General features: G+C 25.2%; 1 protein-coding gene across 1 annotated transcript in view; it reads right to left on the bottom strand.

The window, feature by feature from the left end:
* The window catches only part of LOC135925424 (1-phosphatidylinositol 4,5-bisphosphate phosphodiesterase delta-4-like), a 37,911-nt gene extending 33,723 nt beyond the window's left edge, over nucleotides 1-4,188 (bottom strand). The window contains exon 1 of the mRNA XM_065460729.1: nucleotides 4,012-4,188. Coding sequence (XP_065316801.1) covers nucleotides 4,012-4,090 — 79 coding nt within the window. The 5' untranslated portion in view covers nucleotides 4,091-4,188. The remainder of the gene's footprint in view (nucleotides 1-4,011) is intronic.
* Nucleotides 4,189-19,365: the final 15,177 nt, after the last annotated feature.

The following is a 19,365-nucleotide window of genomic DNA, read 5'->3' as shown; positions in this document are numbered from 1 at the left end:
TTATAATTATATTGATAATAGAGCTGGGTAGGGATAGGCAGAATTTTATAATAAATGGTTTAATTTACTCAATTACCCGTTATTTTATAAAAAAATATACACCGAGGTTACTCTATTTTCCATGGGGGGGGGGATTTAATTATCGTTTTATTAAGTGATATATAATTAAGTCATAAGTTAATATTTTAAACTATAATATTTTAATTTTTATGTGAAATGCATGTAAAGCAAAATTGTAAGAGCACATTTTGCCGAAACCAAATTTTCAATATTTTAATGATTTAAGTAAATTATTTTTAATCCAAAGTATTGCCAAACTATTTAATTTATCTTGTGTCATTATTGAACTAAGAATAGGTTTTAATTAACAAATAGAGTGGAAGAACTACTCTCGATAGTGATCGGCACTTTTGCTAAGATTTAGCCAAGGGGGAAAAGGGAGGCATTTTTAGGTGAGTTTTTTTGCATAAATTTTATTGGGGAACTTTAGTAGGTCCCCTTATTGCAGGTCTTTGGCTATGTTGCATGAAAACTTGCTTTTATACTTATATATATTAAAATAATATAATGATAAACAAACTGGAAAATGGATAATTATAAAAAAAAATTATGATTCACGTGATTTCAATTTTTATTCTGATTAAACAGATATTGAACATAATAACTTCTCTTCTTTCATTATAATTTCGCTTATTCTTCCCTCTTTAGAGATTTTAATAATTTAGATCAGTATCTAGACTAAATTTTATATGATAAATTTTGAATATATAAATTGATTAAAGTTTAAGCTCTCATGCAACATTTTAATATATATTTCAATATATATTCTTCGCTTTTTACACATAAATTTATATAACGCATAATCAATTTCTATATCAATTTCTACTTTGGAAATATATGAGGCGGTTAAAGTAAAATTTTCTCCATGATAACTTTCACACGACATATACAGATCTATATTGATGTGATGATGGTATTGAAATCTTTTGTCTTTTTTTTTTAATTTTTCTCCTAATCGTAAAATTGAAATTTTAAACTTAATTATTAAATTATACATTAATTTTATTATTGAGAGTCTCAAAAAAGTAGCGCACTCCTGTCTTCGCTATTATCAAAGGAGTAACACGAGCTATCACTATTAAAAAAGAAGGTATCTACTTTGATTTCCATTTTAATTTATAGATGGGGTTTATTATTAAAAATATTATGTGATTTATTTTTTGCCCCCCACCTCACCATTCCCGCAGAATCCTAAATAGCAAGTGCTTGTATCACCTGAGAAATTACCCAAACCCATGTCAAACCTAAACCCAGAACCCAGGTTCCTATATGAACTCGCATGAGCCTAACCCCTTTTAAAAAAATTTAAACTTAAATCCATGCCGGGCAAAATATTTTGTCAGGTTCAGAACTTGTGTTGTTAAAGGCTCGATTTGAGCCAATTTTTAAAAACAGCTGACTCAATACAAAAATTGATTACTAAGTATCGATATTTTGCTAATAGATGTCTAAACATTTGTGTCATCTATGAGCAAAATCTTTAGGCCTACTTAATATTTTTCTGAATAAAATATTGAGTTAGCCGTTTTTAAAAATAGACTCAAATCAAACCGTTTAACAACACTATCCACCCTGGTTTTTGAAATCCCATATAAATTATAAGCTAAAAAATGTTTATTATATTTGATTCTCAAACAATTGAATAATGAAATATTATATAAATTCTAATTGCTTTCCTAAGATACTTTTTAATTTATTAATTCGATTATTTAATAAATTCATATAAGAAAAATAAAGAAAAAATTTCAAAACCAAATAATAATTGCAATTTTTTTATAATTCTCTCAAAGGAAGCTTTTAACAATATTAAGATTTTATAAACCTTGGGTTTGGAGAATTTAAATATAACATTATATAAAAATATTAATCTTATATCAAGATTACTTTTTTTAAAATATAGTTATAAAGTTTATGACCATTCAACCTAATTTTTATCCAAAAATAATAAGAAATCGCAAAATTTGAATACTTAATAACAATATTTTTAGTAAATTTTCGCTTAATTTTTCATTCAATATGTAGTTAATTTAAATCATATTTAGAAAAAAAAAGTTAATAGTAAAATTTTAGAATAGAATTCAATATCACAAAAATACCCTGAATAGAATGAAAAATTTTCTCTTGTGATTACTATTTATAAATAGAGAGGCCAAAATTATTGGATTGTGATAGATAAAAATACTAATTATTTGCTACTTTTTCAAATATTTATAAAAATATAAGGGGGATTTTAATAAAAAAAGTTTTTATATGATTGTTTTATCATTTAGAAATTTATACAAATTTGCTAATATGGTTTGACTACTAATTATATAAAACCCTATCCTTTTATTGGTTAATAGATAAAACATAACAATTATGAAAAAAGAATCTAATAAAGAGAAAATTAAATTAAATTTTGAAATTTCTTTTTTGGACAAAATACATGTTATTTTTATATAATAATTTATATTATTTTAAAAAACAAATAGGATATGGGAGATTTTCTGGAAGTTTTTATGGTATATTTCAGAAATTTCAAACAGATGGTAGTTGAGTTTAGTGTGATATATTTCGATTTTTAAAAGAAGTTGTGATAGTATGTCCTAATTTTTTTATGGTTCAAAGTCCTATCATATCATTTTGTAAATATGGGTGAAAATAATTATCAGAAACAGTCTACAACATTATAATGAAATCCTCAATAATGTTAGAAAAAGTTTTAATTTACACTGCCTATTTTAAGTATTATTTTGTAGCAAACTTTTAATATTTTTATATATGAAGTGTAGAAAGGACATATGAGCCTACAGATAGGTTTTAAATTCACGTAATTCGGAGACCTCGTTAAATATGATAACATGTTTCTTTTATATATCAAATATAATAAAATTCCTCTATAGATTCCAAATATTTATAAATAATTTATAATCAGAAGTTTTGCTATACATAGAAATTAAGGTAATTCAGGTGGAGGTAAAAATTTACAATGATGAGGATTCCGCATAGGAGTTTTAGCAAAACTTTAAAATCTGGGAATTTTTACTCTATTCAGGTTACAACGAGGTAAAAGGATACAGTATCGTCTATGATTGTAGTTATAGTGTTCATTTTAAAAATAACTTGTTATAGCTAAATATCAGCTAATTCAGCTAAAGATATAGACGTGTACCAGAAAATCTGTTAACATTAAGTTTAATTTATACGAGTTACTTTCAAATTTAAGTTACTGTATTTTTAAGAAAAACCCCAAAGCGTTTTCCGATTTTTATAACCGGCTAACAATTGGCATCCGGCTTAAGACTTCTGGCTAAAAATTGGCTTAAACAGCTAAAAATATAGCAATTATCCAACTATAATAGTGATAATATTTCATGCTAATTTTAATTTTATATTATATTCTAGAAAATATTATATTTTTCAAAGCATTTTATAATAAATATATATATATTCAATTTAATACTATAATGAGTTTCCTCCGGTATTTTGTAAATATAGTTAATATACATGAAAAATCTAAAAAGCGTTCTCGCGATTGGTAGTCATTATATATATATAAATTGAAACTATTATAAATAAATATGTAGTTATAAATTATAAAGACTTAAATATATTATATATAATCATAAACCTGTTATTTTAAAATATAGAAATTAATCAATATTACTACTAATAAGAAGACAATAAAAAAAATTTGAAAAAAAGATATTTTGAGATGCTCGATTCTTAGTCACTATCTACGCTCTAGTATGACCTTAGCCTAATATATATTATATAGACATTAATACTCGATTTCTTTTATCAAGGTTAGTTTTTAAATTATTGCAATATATATAATTTTTTGATTTTTGATAAAAGATAAAAAATTATATATCAAAATTTTAAAGAGAATAATTAAAAAAAATTGAATAATTAACTCCTTAAAATATTGTTACCAAAAAAAATCCAATCTATCTAGTTTCTTTTTATTACCTTGATTTAATTTTTGAATAATTTTAGAATCTACAATATTATCTGCTTTTGCAACAACGTCATTTATTTCTTCACTCATAATCAGTTAATTTCTTATTTCTTCTTTTTAAATAAAGGTTAATTTTATTTTTATTAATAAAAAATATATCATTCAAAAAACTAAAATTTATTTCAAAAGAAGAATTTTAATAATTTTTAACTTTATATTTTTTATTTAAAAAAAAAAATTTTTAATAAAAAAAGTACCAATAAATTGTAGATAATTAAATCTAATTTTTTCTAAAAAAATTTAAAACATTTTTTGAACAAATCAATTAAATAATGTTTTTTTTAAAAAAAAACAATAATTTAAAATAATAATATTTTTTATATTTATATTAATTATATAATAATAGCATGAATATATTATAATAATGGGAATATAAAATCCTTGAGGTTTATTTTATTTTCTTAAAAAAATTGAAAGCCGAAAACAAAAATATATATTTCTTTAAAAGATATTTAAATTTTTAAATTATTAATTATTATTAAATAGATTAAATTTTTAAAGGACAGAAATAAAAGAGGCTTTTAAAGCCAAATGTGACAAAAAAATTTTTTTTATAATTTTTATTTATTTCAATGTCTAATATATAAGTTTAAAAGTTTTATACAGTTTTAAATTAATATATATTTTGATAAAGTTTTTTTAACGTGCGAAACCTTATTATATAAAATGTCTTTTGGATGTTAGAGCTCTGAAAATTATAAAGCTGGGAAAAAAAATTAATCATCTGTCATTCGGTAAGCCGTATCGTATGTCATCGAAAAATTTATTGACATATCCAAATTTTAAGTATGTAGGCAGGTTAACTTTATTAATTATCAAGGTTTATAAGAGATAAGACTCGAGAAAGAGTAAATCAGTTTTTCTTAGGAAAAGAAATTTTAGCTTTCAAAACTACAGCGCTGCTTTAAATAAATTATAAATTAACAAGCTCGTTTTAATCGGCAATTTCCAAACACTTGCGAGTGTATATGATCTTAAACCATTTCCAAACCAAACTTTTCAAAGCGATATAAAACAAACACATCTTAAGGTGTATATACTTTCTAAAAACCATATTTTTGTGATATAAGGTGTTTTAATTTTTTTATTATCAATTTTATTCATATTTTTTAAATAAACAAGTTGTTATTATTAATTTTTTTAAAGAATTTGAGAACCAAGCTAAGCAAAATTACTCGAGCTATTAATTATTAATTAACACTTTAATAATATTAGCAGTGTATTTATTGCTTATTTTGTATGGGCATATTGAAAATAATTTAGGCCTGTTTTCATGTATACTATAAATTAATGATCTAGCCTTATTTTTCAAGCCCGCCCTGATCCCGTACAAATTTTTTATTTGACCAAGCCTGATGCGAAATAAAAATTAAAAATACTATTTGCCGCCCAGCCTGGTCCTAAATTATTTAAATATAGAAAAATTGAATTTTTTTTTAATTGTAAAAAAAAATATTCTACAAATAATAAATGTTATTGTCTTGTTTCTTTCAATTTAAAAATATATAAATTTATTTGACATAATTAAATGATATCGTATTTAAAAATATTGAAGCCCGATCCGAACAAGCCAGAATTTTTTTAAAAAAAATATTAAACCCGACCTATTCCAAATCAAAATTATTTTCAATAGGTCCAGCCCATTTCGTGCCAGGCCATGGATACGGGCCGGGATTCACACATCCGTACTTTAAATGGTGTAAATAATATCCGCTCTAAATCACAATAGTCTTCTTTCTGGGGACATATATACTTTTTTGCAAAAATTTATCATTTAAATTTATGTATATCATATTTTCTTTATAAATTATGCTCATTTAATATTTTATAACTAGGTTCACTTATATAAAAAGTCGTATACATAATAGAAATCGTATGTTGTTTAGAATTTTTAAAAAAATGCAAAAAATGCGCCCCGGAAGTTTTTTTGTTAACTCGTTTTACATGGCCTTAAAATGATTTAAATTCATGAAGAAACTTTAGGCAAGCGTTAAATACATTCAAAATTCATCAATCCTTGCATCAATTTTCTTTTTTGAGCATCCCTCAACTTAATAAAAAGATCGATCTTATAATTAAACTTATCCATATTTGATTAATTCGATTTGCACCTCTTTCTGCACAACTTTTCTAGAACAGTTGGTTTTCATGTAGTAATTTTATCATACTCACATTTAGATTATATTTCTCTAATCTATTTACAGAAGCTGCCTCCTTATGACATTTTCCTCTGCCTCCTCATATAGAACAACATTTTAGGATACAATGCACATACCCGTACTATGGACCCGAAGAACCTGAACTCAAGCCCTTTTTATAGATTGGGGGGTTCAAGTTATCAAAAATATTCAAAAAATTTCTTGAAATATAAAATATATAAAAAATTACTTTAAAAATAAACAAAAAGAGATTTTTTGGTAATCAATTTCTATTTTCTTTCCATTTTTTGAAATTTTTAGTATATATTGCATCATTTTGTAAATAAAATTCCATTCTAAATGGCAGAGACCAGCAGAGGTATTTTTAGCAGCCCGAATTTTTTTTTTTAAAAATTTCTTTCGGCCCGGCCCGGGTTTTATATTGTCAGACCCGGCCCTGATTTTTTTGAAATATATTACATTTACTTTTAATTTTTATAACTAATGACGATTTTGAATATTTGGTTGAAATATCACGGCCCGGCATGGGTATTTTTTGTGACCCGGCCTACATGACCCGGTCCGGGTATTTAAATCAATTTTTAGCCCGGCCCATGTATATTTAAAATAATTAATATTTAGGGCTGATCCTGCAGGTCTCTGATCAATAATATTAATATGCCTATGGTAGGAATACGTTGCTTATCTTTTTATTTCAATTTTAGAAATTAAAATATTAAGACTAAAACATAAAATCAAGAAAGGAAAATAAAATCCGTTCAATTTTTAAATTTAATTTGATTAAAATTGTAAATAAAAAGTTTGTTATTGGCATGTTTAATTTTATTTGACGAGTCCGTTAAACAATATAAAAAATGATTCTTGAATAATTTTTTGCTAGTGAATAATGCTTATATGGAGTGAATAAAAATTAAGTTATTTTATTAATATTGCGTCAATCATGCTCTTCAAACCCTGAACCCGAACCCTTTTTAAGAATTCCAAACCCATACTCTATGCCTGTTTTCTTTGTGAAAGGGTTTACAACGATGTGGACCCCTGAAAATTCAAGTTTGTTTAAAAATATTATATATTTTAATAAAAATAACTCAACAAATTATTATCTTATACTTGGAAACAAAATAAATCGTTGGAAATATACAACAAAAGTCACTTTATGAAAAAGTTCTCTCTGAAAATTCCCAAGCGTGAATCAGCAGAACTTTTGGAAATATAAATTCGGAAGCTTATATAAATAATTAGTGCGGATTTAACTACAACCATTTAGTGTTACCCTTTTGATGAGAGTTTAAAGAAAAAAAAATCATTATTGGCAAAATAAATAAAAAATTGTCACGATTGGCATCATGCCAGATCGAAATATAAGCTCTAAATATTTGGATTGTGCCAAGATAATATTTAATGTCTCGAAAGTTCTTATTAATTCATCAATCAATTTTGCCAACGACTAAACAGAAATCAGTTATAAGCTAAATAAAAGCTATAGACTACGTCTTAATAACGAATTTTTAAGTGAGTCAATAATCAATCATATCGAATCCCCATTCAAAATATTTCTAAATCTTATTATTTTATGATCATAAAGATTATTTGTTCTTTTCTATTTATTTATTAGATATAAAATAAAATAGTTAAAATTTCAATATGTTTTGAATTGAGCTATAATTACCATTCATATGAATTCAAGTCTCATATTAAGGCGCAGCCTCAAGCAAGAAGTTCGTTCCTATTTTTGAAAGTTCTCATTCGAAAATAAAACCAATCCTAATGCTTAATTATTATCCGTTTGGTAGACAGTATATATAAAAAAGTTATTAGGCAAAATAATAAAATTTAGTAAATTAGCATCAAGAATCAAGAAAGAGGGAAAAATATAGTAGCCCAAGGCAATTGATAAAATATGTTAATTTTTGATCAAAAATATATAAACGAGCATTTCATTTAAAATATAATAATTATAATCATTAATAAAAAAAATTTGGGGAACGTCTAGTTTTTCATTTTTTTAATATAATTTATAACAAATTCTATATTATTTATTCATGAATTTTTTCATGCACTTTCTAAAAATGAAAGAAAAAATTTCTTAGATGATTTTATAGAAATAGAAGAAGAAAATTAAGGAGGGGATTTTATTTAAAATTAAAAATAAATTATGAAAGCAAATTTTATCCCTATCATATTTCCCATAGGGAGTTGTACCCTCCATACCCCTTATCCGTCTCTTTAATAATATAAGTATATTTTGAAAGCAAATATTTTGTCTAATCACTGATTTATTGAAAAATCCAGATCTGAGTTCCACGCTTAAATATAAGATTATCAAAAATTCTAGCTTCTACTTAGCACAATTGTTTTAAAAATATATATAGACACGTAAAATAAAAATATTAAACGTTTTATAATTATATTATTATTTAATAGTTACATTGTTTCATAAATCTTTTACGATCTCGCTTTACGTTTAATCATGAGAAGGTTTGAATAGGTTTATATAAAATATAATATGACATAATTCGCTATAGAAAAATTATAAGATCGTAACTTCAAATTTTTTTGAGTTATTTATTTAGAGTTTAGATTATTTTATTGTTTGGAAGAAATTATAATATGATTAATAAGAATAAAAAAAATTCTAAAAGGATAATAAATATATTTATGGTATTAATTATATAACAATACATCATATTTCTCAAGTATAAGGAATATGTAGAAACTTTCTCATGATTTTAATATACGATAAATTTGAGTTATATTTAATCTACAAAACCAATATTTTGATTTCCCACACATTATACTTTATAAATTAAATTATATATATATATGGTAACTTTGTAAAGAGTTATTAGCTCAATAAATAAAATACTATTATACCCATTTTTATATATTAGGAATTATGATATCAATTATAATTAGGGATAAATATAATTGGAAGAAATTATTTTCGTCGCCCAAATCTTTAATATTGAGTATATTCGAATATATTTTTCATCAATAAAAATATAGCCTTTGACAATGAAAAATATTAACTTCAGTTTAAATACTTTTAAATAATTAAGAGAAGAAAAATAATTGTAAGACAAAATTTACTGAAATGTGATAACTGATTACTATAAAATAAATAAGAATTCGATCTTGCCGGACAGACAATTAAAAAAAAGTTATCTACCAGAGTCAAAATATGGTTCCTAAAATATTTAGATACAAAAGTGTGGTCTTGTCTAGATACAAAAATAGAGGTATTTGAATTTTAGTAGATAAATTTTGGTATAATTTTATTTTACGTTCATTTATATTAAAAATAATAATTGTTGTGATTGAATGTTATTTTTTTTAAAAAATTAAAATAGTCTGAGTTTTTATTGAATTATAATTTGCATATTTATGTAGTATATAAATTATTATTTGTGATTTCATGAAATTTATTATATGTTTCAATTTGAATGTTATTAATGTAAAAATTAGAAGAATTATTATTATGCATAGTAGAGGTCTGCAGTGGATGGGTTTCAGCCAGAAAGCCCGCCCACTCTTTGTTTTGAAATTTATACGACCTTCTCTCCCGCCTACTTATAAATTTTTTTTAAAAATTACTCGCCCGTCAATTTGTCTTTAAATTTGTTTAACCCGCCCGCATAATGTTTAGAAATTATTGGCTGGTTTGGCTCTTTATTTATTTTAATGTATTTTTAATTAAACATAAATTGTATTCAATATTAAATAAAACTATTATCTTTAATAAATTGAAGTATGTTATGCTCATTTTGCCCGAAAAATATAAAAAATTCACTCGCCTACGCTCGCCCATTACCTTTTAAATATTTTTTCACCCCCCCCTTCCCCCCCCCATTGCTGAAAATATCAGAAAAAACCCGCGCATCGCTGACCTCTGATTCTTAGACTATAAGCAGATATTTATTTTATTTCGTTATGTAAATGATATGATCATTATATTATATGAGAAATAATTATTTAGAGATTTTTGAATTCATTTAATATAATGTTCGAGTTTATTTCATTACAAAAACAAACCAGACAAATTTTGGTAAATTTTATATTATATTATAATTTATTTATTCATATTAATTTTTAAAAAATATATCATAATTTGTAGATCAATATTTATAGACAATCTCTGAAAAGAACAAATAATTTAATATTCGATTTTTTTGGACACCTTTAGATGATATAAATAATGATATAAGTTTTGACACTAATCCAATTTCGAATGATATTTTTAAAAATGAGTGTTGGGATTTTAATCTTAATGATTATCTCAATATATAGTTGTTATTCATTAAATATAACAACCACTTTACCGTCATGTTCCCCGGTAAAAAGTTAATATAGCTATACATGTCTTTACAGACAAACGAGTAATGGTATTTTAAAAATGTTTTACTATTAAAATCTAATAACTATTTATAATCATTCAATTATATTTTGTGGTGTATTATTATAATTATACCTCACATAAGAATAATAAAAATTGTCTCTATAGCGTATAGATATATTTATCTGTGTTAAGTTTTTAGACTATGTATATATATCTAGATTCATTTTTAGACAATATATTGGTATCTGTATCTAGATTTCTTTGAAGAGTTTCTTTTAATATCTCCGCAAATATATAATAAAAATTCTGACAATTTTATTTTTTACCAATAATGCTCTGTAAAAACTAAGATGCTGTGAAGGCATCGAGCTATATAATACACTCTCTGGACATTTAAGTCCATTGAAAATTTACTATTCAAACCAAAATTTTAAAATCTTATTATTATCTTTATAATATAAGCATTCGTATAAATAAACAAGACCAATAATATCCTGATATCAAATCATAGAATATGATATGGATAATAAAAAGTATAGATTTTTACATTTCGTATGATTTATGATACATATGAATCGTTTCACTATTCATATAAAATAATGGTATATGTAACAAACATATTTTGATTTAAAAGAAGCACTCTTAAAAAATAGTAAACATATGATTTAGATTTAAATATGAGGGAACTCTATAGCTAATTATAATGTAGGATTTTTAAAAATTCTAATAATTTTTCCATTTCTTGTCACACATTTGATTATTACCATATATATAATGAATAAGCATGATTCAGTATATTCAAAAATAACATGAAAAAATAAGATATAGTTTCGACTATAGAGTGGAATAAAATTTTCTTATAAAACCTAAATTATAGATATTATCTAATATATTATAGTGTAACCCCTAAAACCTAAATATTTTTGCAAGTGAGACTCTTAAAATTAATAGTTATTATGGTACACCTCTCAATATTAGCGTTAATGTTTGTATAATGTTCAAACTTGGAAAAGGCAAAATATTTTTTTTACAATTTATTATACAAATATATATATCGAGTTTAGTTAAAAAAAGTGATTTCTTAAAAAATAAAATTACTTTCTAATTACTATCTAACATCTTTTGAAAATAAGCGCTTTTATTAATGGAAGAAAAGAAAATTTACTCAGAATAAGCATATAAATATCTAATAAGAAATAGCATTTTATAAGTCATTATATTAGGAATATCATAGATTTATATAAAACTATATCACAATTTTAAAATAATACTTTGAACGTTAAAAGTAAAACATATATATGTAATTTAAAAATATATATTAATAATATCATGTAAACTATTTGTAAATTAAAATCTATATAAAAAACTGTATAATAAAAAAAAAAATTAGTATAGTAAATTGTATGTTGGGTGGGAGGAGGTCAAGAAAGAGAGCCGTGGATGGCAATGCAGTTAGATCTACATATATCAATAGATATGCGCTGTCTGAGATAGAAGCCTTCCTGTGGGTCATCAGTGATGGCGCGGATTTTTTTACCAAGAGATTTGAAGAAGGTTAGGGCATGATTTCCAAAAAAATTGGTTGTGTCGGATACGATTGAGATTGCAATTGGTTAGGGAAGTGTATTTATTAATTTTAGAGTTTTCAGCTCGCACGAATGAGTTGTTATTAAAGGAGGGAGCAAATCGGTCGATGCAAGTATAATCCCATGCTAATGGAGTTCCATTACTCCATGGTATTAATTTCAGACCATCTGGCCGTATATTATTCTCGGTTGAGAGGCCCCAGGGTTCAAGGGTTGCTGGAATTTGAGCTGAACGTAGAGCACGGAGAATGGTGCTGTTAACTGCACTGTGTCGAGAATGTCTACCTTTAGAGAATCGACAATGAAGAGGATGATGTCCAAAACAATCAACGGGTTCATAATGTACAATAAATTTTAATGAAAACACTGTCTAACTATTTTTGCGAAATATTATAGCGTTGCGTTACATTAATATCAGAGTTATTAAAGTAGCACACTACTATACGTGCTACCTTTTTAGTACCTAGCATATAGCGAGTTTCTTTTTAAAAGAAATAGCGGCAGCGCGCTTTTTCTTGGAGAAGATCTAAGTAGCGCGCTAGTTCGTTATCTTTAAAATTTTGCATAATAAATAAATACTAAAAAAAAATACTAAAATTTATTTATAATCTTGAATTGAAAGTTATATTTCAATATTTATAAATTTAATTTATTAAGTTAAATAAAATATAATATGTAGCCTATAGAGATAGACATGGAAGATAATTTTGAGGCAAAATTATAACCACATAATTTCACTAAAAATGATATTATGGAATTACCTTTCTCCAAATTTGCAGAATATTTTGAACTCAATAAAAAAATTAATGTAGAATTTTATATTATGCATAAAATAGCAATGGTCGGATAATTTTCAAGAAATAAAAGAGTCTTTAATATTAGACTTATCAGATGCCTCTTACATCTACACAATAACAGATTGTTGAGACTCATGAAGGTAAAATAAAGTATATGTTCTGATCTTTTATTGACTTAATTTGAAAGAGCAGCTAAATAGGCCATTGATAATATTGATTAACTTAATATCCAACTAAGATACATTAGCTAAAATCGTTTTGATGCATTTTTAAATCTAAAATACTCAAATGAACAATTTCGATAATTTTTCTTATATAAAAAGTTTAGTAAATTAAAAAGCTGCAGGCCCGGCACTAAGACCGGTCCGGATGCACGGGCCAGGCCGTATTTTAATTTTTTTAAATAACGGGGCCTGGCAGGGCTGTATATTTTAAAACCCAGGCCGGAACGAAAAAGATTTTTTTTAAAAAAATCCTGCCGGGCTATACAAATGGTACCTCTGCAGGTGAATTAAATGCCACATTGTCCTCAAGTTCTACAACAATTATTTAGTAAGGAAAAACCTATAATTTCTGATCCCCGATATTGGAGATGATAATATAGCTATGATTTTATTATTAATATGCAATAAAACTAATAATATATATATTTTACCTTTTTTATATTTTTATATCAATATTTTTATATGTTTTTATGTGAAATGTTACTCTTATTGACATAGATAAGATATATAAAAAATATATTAAATTATTTTTATAAAGCAGCTTAAGAATTTTTGAAAGCCACTTTTTAAAAGTAGTTAATAAGCGTTTAACAACAATGCCCCTTTTTTTTCAAATTTTGTAAAAGTAAATATACATATCTGTGAAAAAATTAGGAGGAATGGACCTGAACGTTTCCCGTCCAAAGTTATCATCTTTGAGATGTGACCATCCTGAAAATTAAAGACTGAATGGAATGAGACGTACGCTTGATCATCATTACAATTTTTTGTAGTAATTCTATAGGACTGTTTGTTAATTTGTATAAAATCCGACCTAATTAATATGTTTTTGTAAACCCTCTTATATTTTCAAAATATATTAATTCATTTAGTAAAATTTATATTGTAATATTATTTTATAAAATATAATACTTACTTATATATTTCAATTTTTTCAACGGCTTCATACTAATAAAATGTTTAGGAATAAATTATAAACTAGGGTATTGAGGGGGGGGGGATTAATAAAACCCCTTTCCAATAGTTTATTCACATCCAATAGAAGTATTTATATGCATTATTAATAGTTAATACATTACAATTCTCAAAAATCAATTAATATTTAAAACGTGAGTTGCACCAATTTTTTCCCCGATATTAACGTTATATTAAGTGAATTAATTCAATGTACACACTCATTTTATTTAAAAAATTAATCTAATGCATTATTTTTGAATTTTATTTTTAAACATTACACGAATAAAATCCTTAATAACTAAAATAAAAAGAGGAAATTAATTAATAAGATGATCAAATATAGGTATTTTACCTTACAAAATGTTATATAATATTTAACCAAGATTTACGGTTTTGAGAATAGTTATATTATCGGAAAAATACCCTCTTGGTATTGAAAAGATATATTATATTTGTTCACCCTCAATCGTTATTTGTGATGGAATAATTTTTTATGTCAATAATTGGATTGAACTAGCATCTCGGGGGAACACACTCTAATTTTATTTGAACACTCCTAAATTATTTTATCTGAATAGAGCAGCTTATACACCCATTATATATAATATGATACTTTCGCAAGCCTAAAAGATTGAAACTCGCTAAGCAAGACTTATGTCATACAACGATTTCTACTATTTATTTGATAAATGTACAACGGTTTTGGTTGTTAACATTTGCCATCAATTAAATTTAACAAAAAAAACTATTATTATGTATAAATATTAATAAATATCGTATATTCGGATATGGAAGATATTGAATTCCTCAATTTTAAATCATTTAACTAAAGGTATAATTTAAATTTGCAAAAATGTGTTTTGAATGGAAATGTATTCCAGTATTTATAGAATATACCGTGAATTGTGAATTTCAGACAATTTTACAGTATGAGTTTTGAACCATTTTTATATTTCATATAAACTAAAAAAAAATACACAAAAATTCATGGCAAAAATTGTGTGAAATATCCTATGCATGTTGAAATACATTTCCGGTCAAGTCAGATTAAAAATTTTTATATAGGTTTTTCATATAAACTATAAAAAAATACACAAATTCATGGCAAAAATTGTGTAAAATATCCTATGCATGTTGAAATACATTTCCGGTCAAGTCAGATTAAAATTTTGAAATTGCCTCTCTGTGAATGATATACATGGATTCCATATAATATACGTTTGAACAATTTTTTTTTCAAAGTTAATTTTTTTTACGGTCGTGATAGATATTTTCGGAAATTTTAGATACATTTTAAAAAATATTTTAAATTTTTTTTTAAATATGTTTTTTTTAATTTATTTATTTCTCTATTTCTCTATTGATAAGAATTTTAAAGGAGGGAGGAAGGTTTATTCCTCTGTAGATATGCCACAATTGTATAATTAAACCCTTCATTTTATATCAAGATTTAAGTGAATCTTATCTTTATCAAGTTAATTTCGAATTGATAGGAATTCATATTTACATCTAAAATTTTTTAAAAAAATAAGATAATTATAAGTTAAAGAAACTAAATTTTAATTAAGGATGCACATTGTATTCAAAGAGATATTTTTTTAAAAAAATAATAATTTAGGAGTGCATTGTTTATGCGTCCTTAACCTCTATCTTTAATTAGTAAAAAACATCTATTCGCAATCAGTACATTTTTTTATAAAATTTTTTGGAAAGTAAACAGTTTAAGTATTTCCATAAAAATCCTTCAATTTTATTCAAAATGGTAGCTTGAAACAAAATGGATTATTAAATCAAAAACGATTATAATCGTTTATATTTAAAAGTTACAATATTTTCATTTGCTTATAAGATTATAATAAAATTTTTCGCCATTTAGTGTTTTTGTATGTTACCATGCCGGCGAAAGGAGAAGGAAATTAGTATAATTATTTAAAAAATCAGCTTTACAGTAATAATATATTTATTTAAATTAAAGCCAATATTTAAAAAAAATGTATATATCCAAATAATGTATTTTCCTCAATTGGTGCTAATTTTTTTAAAATTAGATTCTCATTTTTGAAAAATAGGGTGCAAAACTATTAGCTATTTTTCAAAATTGATATAGTTATTTTAAGAGAGTGCTTCAGCTATTGGCGTATCCAGGATTTTGCTAAGGGGGGTGGAAAGCACTATTAGGTAAATTTTTTCCCCATAAATTTTATTGGAGATCTTTAGGTCCACTTATTGTACGCCTTTGCCTATATTTAGACATGTGCGCTGGCCGGTCAAATGCGCCGCCGCCGATGATTTTGACCACGCCGCCGCCGATGTAAAAATTTGGCGGCGTGGCGGCGTGATACATATTTTTTATTATTTATTTTATATATTATTTATGAATATAAGAAAAATATTAAATATTTTTTGAATTATTAAAAAATGCGATTTTATTTTTTAAAATTAATAAATATTATTTGCTATAAATTTGATTTGTAACAATCCTTATTCCCTCACTTTGGGCAGGTTTGTGACCAGCGTGCTAGATAAAATAAGATTAGGACATTAAATTTGAAAAGGTAAATCTATATTTTATTCTTTTATTTTGATTCAAATAATTTACAACTCGTTATATAAAATTTATTTTTTATCATAATAGAAATTTTATTTAATGATTTTTATTTTGTTGCCATTATAACATATATAAAAATACCAGGACTAAAACAATTATAATGGATGCAGCATTGCAATACTCTGTAACAAAATATAGTAATCCTTGCAAGCAAAACCTTCTTTTGCATGGAAACATTTTGGATCCTTAATATTAAAAACTGACACAAATAATAAGAGAACCAGTGTTGCTACAGATAAAGTCTTTTGTAATATATGCTTGCAAATAGCACTTGATAAAGATGGTGAGGATGAAAATAATTCTTCATTTTCAGAGTAAATTTTTTAATTATTTTATAAATATTAGTAAATTTTTTAATTAGTTATCCAATCAAATCTTTTTCAAAAAATATCAGCACATCAAATATAATAAAACATTTACTTGACAAACATGATTTATCATGTAAAGAAGAAATATCTAAACAAAATTTAAAGTTATTTTTCAAACCCATTGTAAAAGATACAGCTGACCCTATAAAAGATAAAAAATGGATTCTGGTAAGGAATTATGTTCTCATGTGTTGCAAGGATTTAATGCCATTCTCTTCTATAAATAATACTGAAATGCAAGATTTTCTAAAGGTTATTTGTAAAATCATTATAATTTTTTATAGGGCAATCTTAATTTTTATTTGTTAAGATATTTAATTATTTTATAACATCCCACATTTAGAATTTTTTATGCATAATATTTTATTATTAACTTTTTTATTATGTAGAAATATGGCATTATTTCAGATGCCAAAGAATTACCTGACAGAACTACACTTAGCCGGAGTGGATTAGATGATGTTTATTTATCAATGAAAGCATACATATGCCAACAAATTAATGTAGGTCCTAAATTTTGTGCTATAACTTTTGATATGTGGACAGACAAATATAGACGGCGAAATTATATCACCTTTACTTTTCACGAAATAGATAATAATTTTAATATTGTATTTTATACATTGGCGACACATCATGTCACTCAAAAACATACCGCTGAAACTATTCTTTCCGAAATAGAAAAAGTTGAAAATGAATTTGATTTAGGGTCCAAGAAAATTCAAATGGTTACGGATGCAGGACCCAATGTAAAGAAAAGTGTTCAGGAGAATATGACCATCATTTATGTTTGGGGCATGGATTACATAATCTAGTGACAGTCGATGGAATAAAAAAAGTTAATAAAATTGAAAATCTCATTAAAAAAGTTAGAGAAGTTATAGTTGCCTTAAGATTCAAAACAGCGGATTTTGAAAATATAAACGATATAGAAAATAGAAAATGTTTTGAATCGATATCATATACATCGGATATTTTAGATTTGGATGATAATGATCCTTTTTATGAAGATCGTTTGGGGTATGATGATGATAGCGAAAATCAAAAATCATATGAGAAAAAACATAAAACCTTAAAATTAAATGTGCCTACACGTTGGCATAGTATTTTAATAATGCTGGAAAGTGTGACTGGCAATAACAAAAATCCTATAAATATTCTATTAAATAGAATGGAGAAACCGGATCTCAAATTATTTAACTCCGATTGGGACTTGGTGTATGAACTTTTAAATTTTCTTAAAACCTTCAAACAAACTGTTGAATTTTTATCTGTCCAAAAAGGAGTTACTATAAATTTAGCCTTATTATTTCGTAGTGAAATTAAAAATCATTTAATTATAAAAGAAAATGATAGTCCACCCATAGCATCCCTTAAACAAAAGATGCTTACTAAATTTGATCATAGATTTCCAATAACCGATCTTCAGGTAGTATTTTAAAATACATAAATTATTTTTTATACATTATTCTTTCTTTTATTTTTTTTACTTAGGTGTTAGGAGCACTTTTGGATCCTCGTTTTCAATCAATAAACATAGTAAATGAATATTTAAAGGAAAAAAATATTACTCCGGTTGAATTTTTATGTCAACACGCTACCTCTCTACGGTCTTACACGGACTTATTAAACGAATGTAAAACGACGGAAGTTGCTTCAAAACTCGATTATCTTAAGTCATTGGCTACGAAGCCTTCATCTATCAAAACAATAACCTGGAACAACAACACTATTTAACTAGTTTAGAAAAAGAGTGTTATTCATTATTTTCGCCTTATAATTTGGAGATAAAAGATGTCTTAGATTTTTGGAAGATAAGAGCATTGGATCTTCCTAAACTTTCAATATTAGCTAGAAAGGTCCTGTGCGTTCCAGCTACAAGCACACCCAGCGAGCGTGTATTTTCTATATCTGGGCTCACTCTGAACTCTAAAAGATCATTATTATGTCCTTTAAATCTTAATAAAATAATATTTATTCATGATAATTATAACTTAATAAAATCATTAAATTATAGTTATAAACATAATAAAGTATAAATTTTATTTTAAAAGTGTTTCCAATGAATTTATAAATTTACTTAAAAAAATTTAAGTTAGAAAAATATTTGACGCCGCCGCGCCGCCGCCGATTTTTGTGGCGGCGTCTAAATTGATTCGCCGCCGTCAGCCGATCATTTTGAAAAAAGAAACGCCGCCGCCGAAAATGCTGTCGGCGCACATGTCTAGCTATATTCTATTTTTATAAAAAATAATTTTTTTATTAATATT

The sequence above is a fragment of the Gordionus sp. m RMFG-2023 genome, chromosome 2 (genome assembly GCF_954871325.1).
Source record: "Gordionus sp. m RMFG-2023 chromosome 2, tfGorSpeb1-WG-v2, whole genome shotgun sequence".
Classification (NCBI taxonomy): Eukaryota; Metazoa; Nematomorpha; class Gordioida; order Chordodea; family Parachordodidae; genus Gordionus; species Gordionus sp. m RMFG-2023.
The sequence above is the reverse complement of the archived record's forward strand: the minus strand, read 5'-3'. Positions and strand labels throughout refer to the sequence as shown.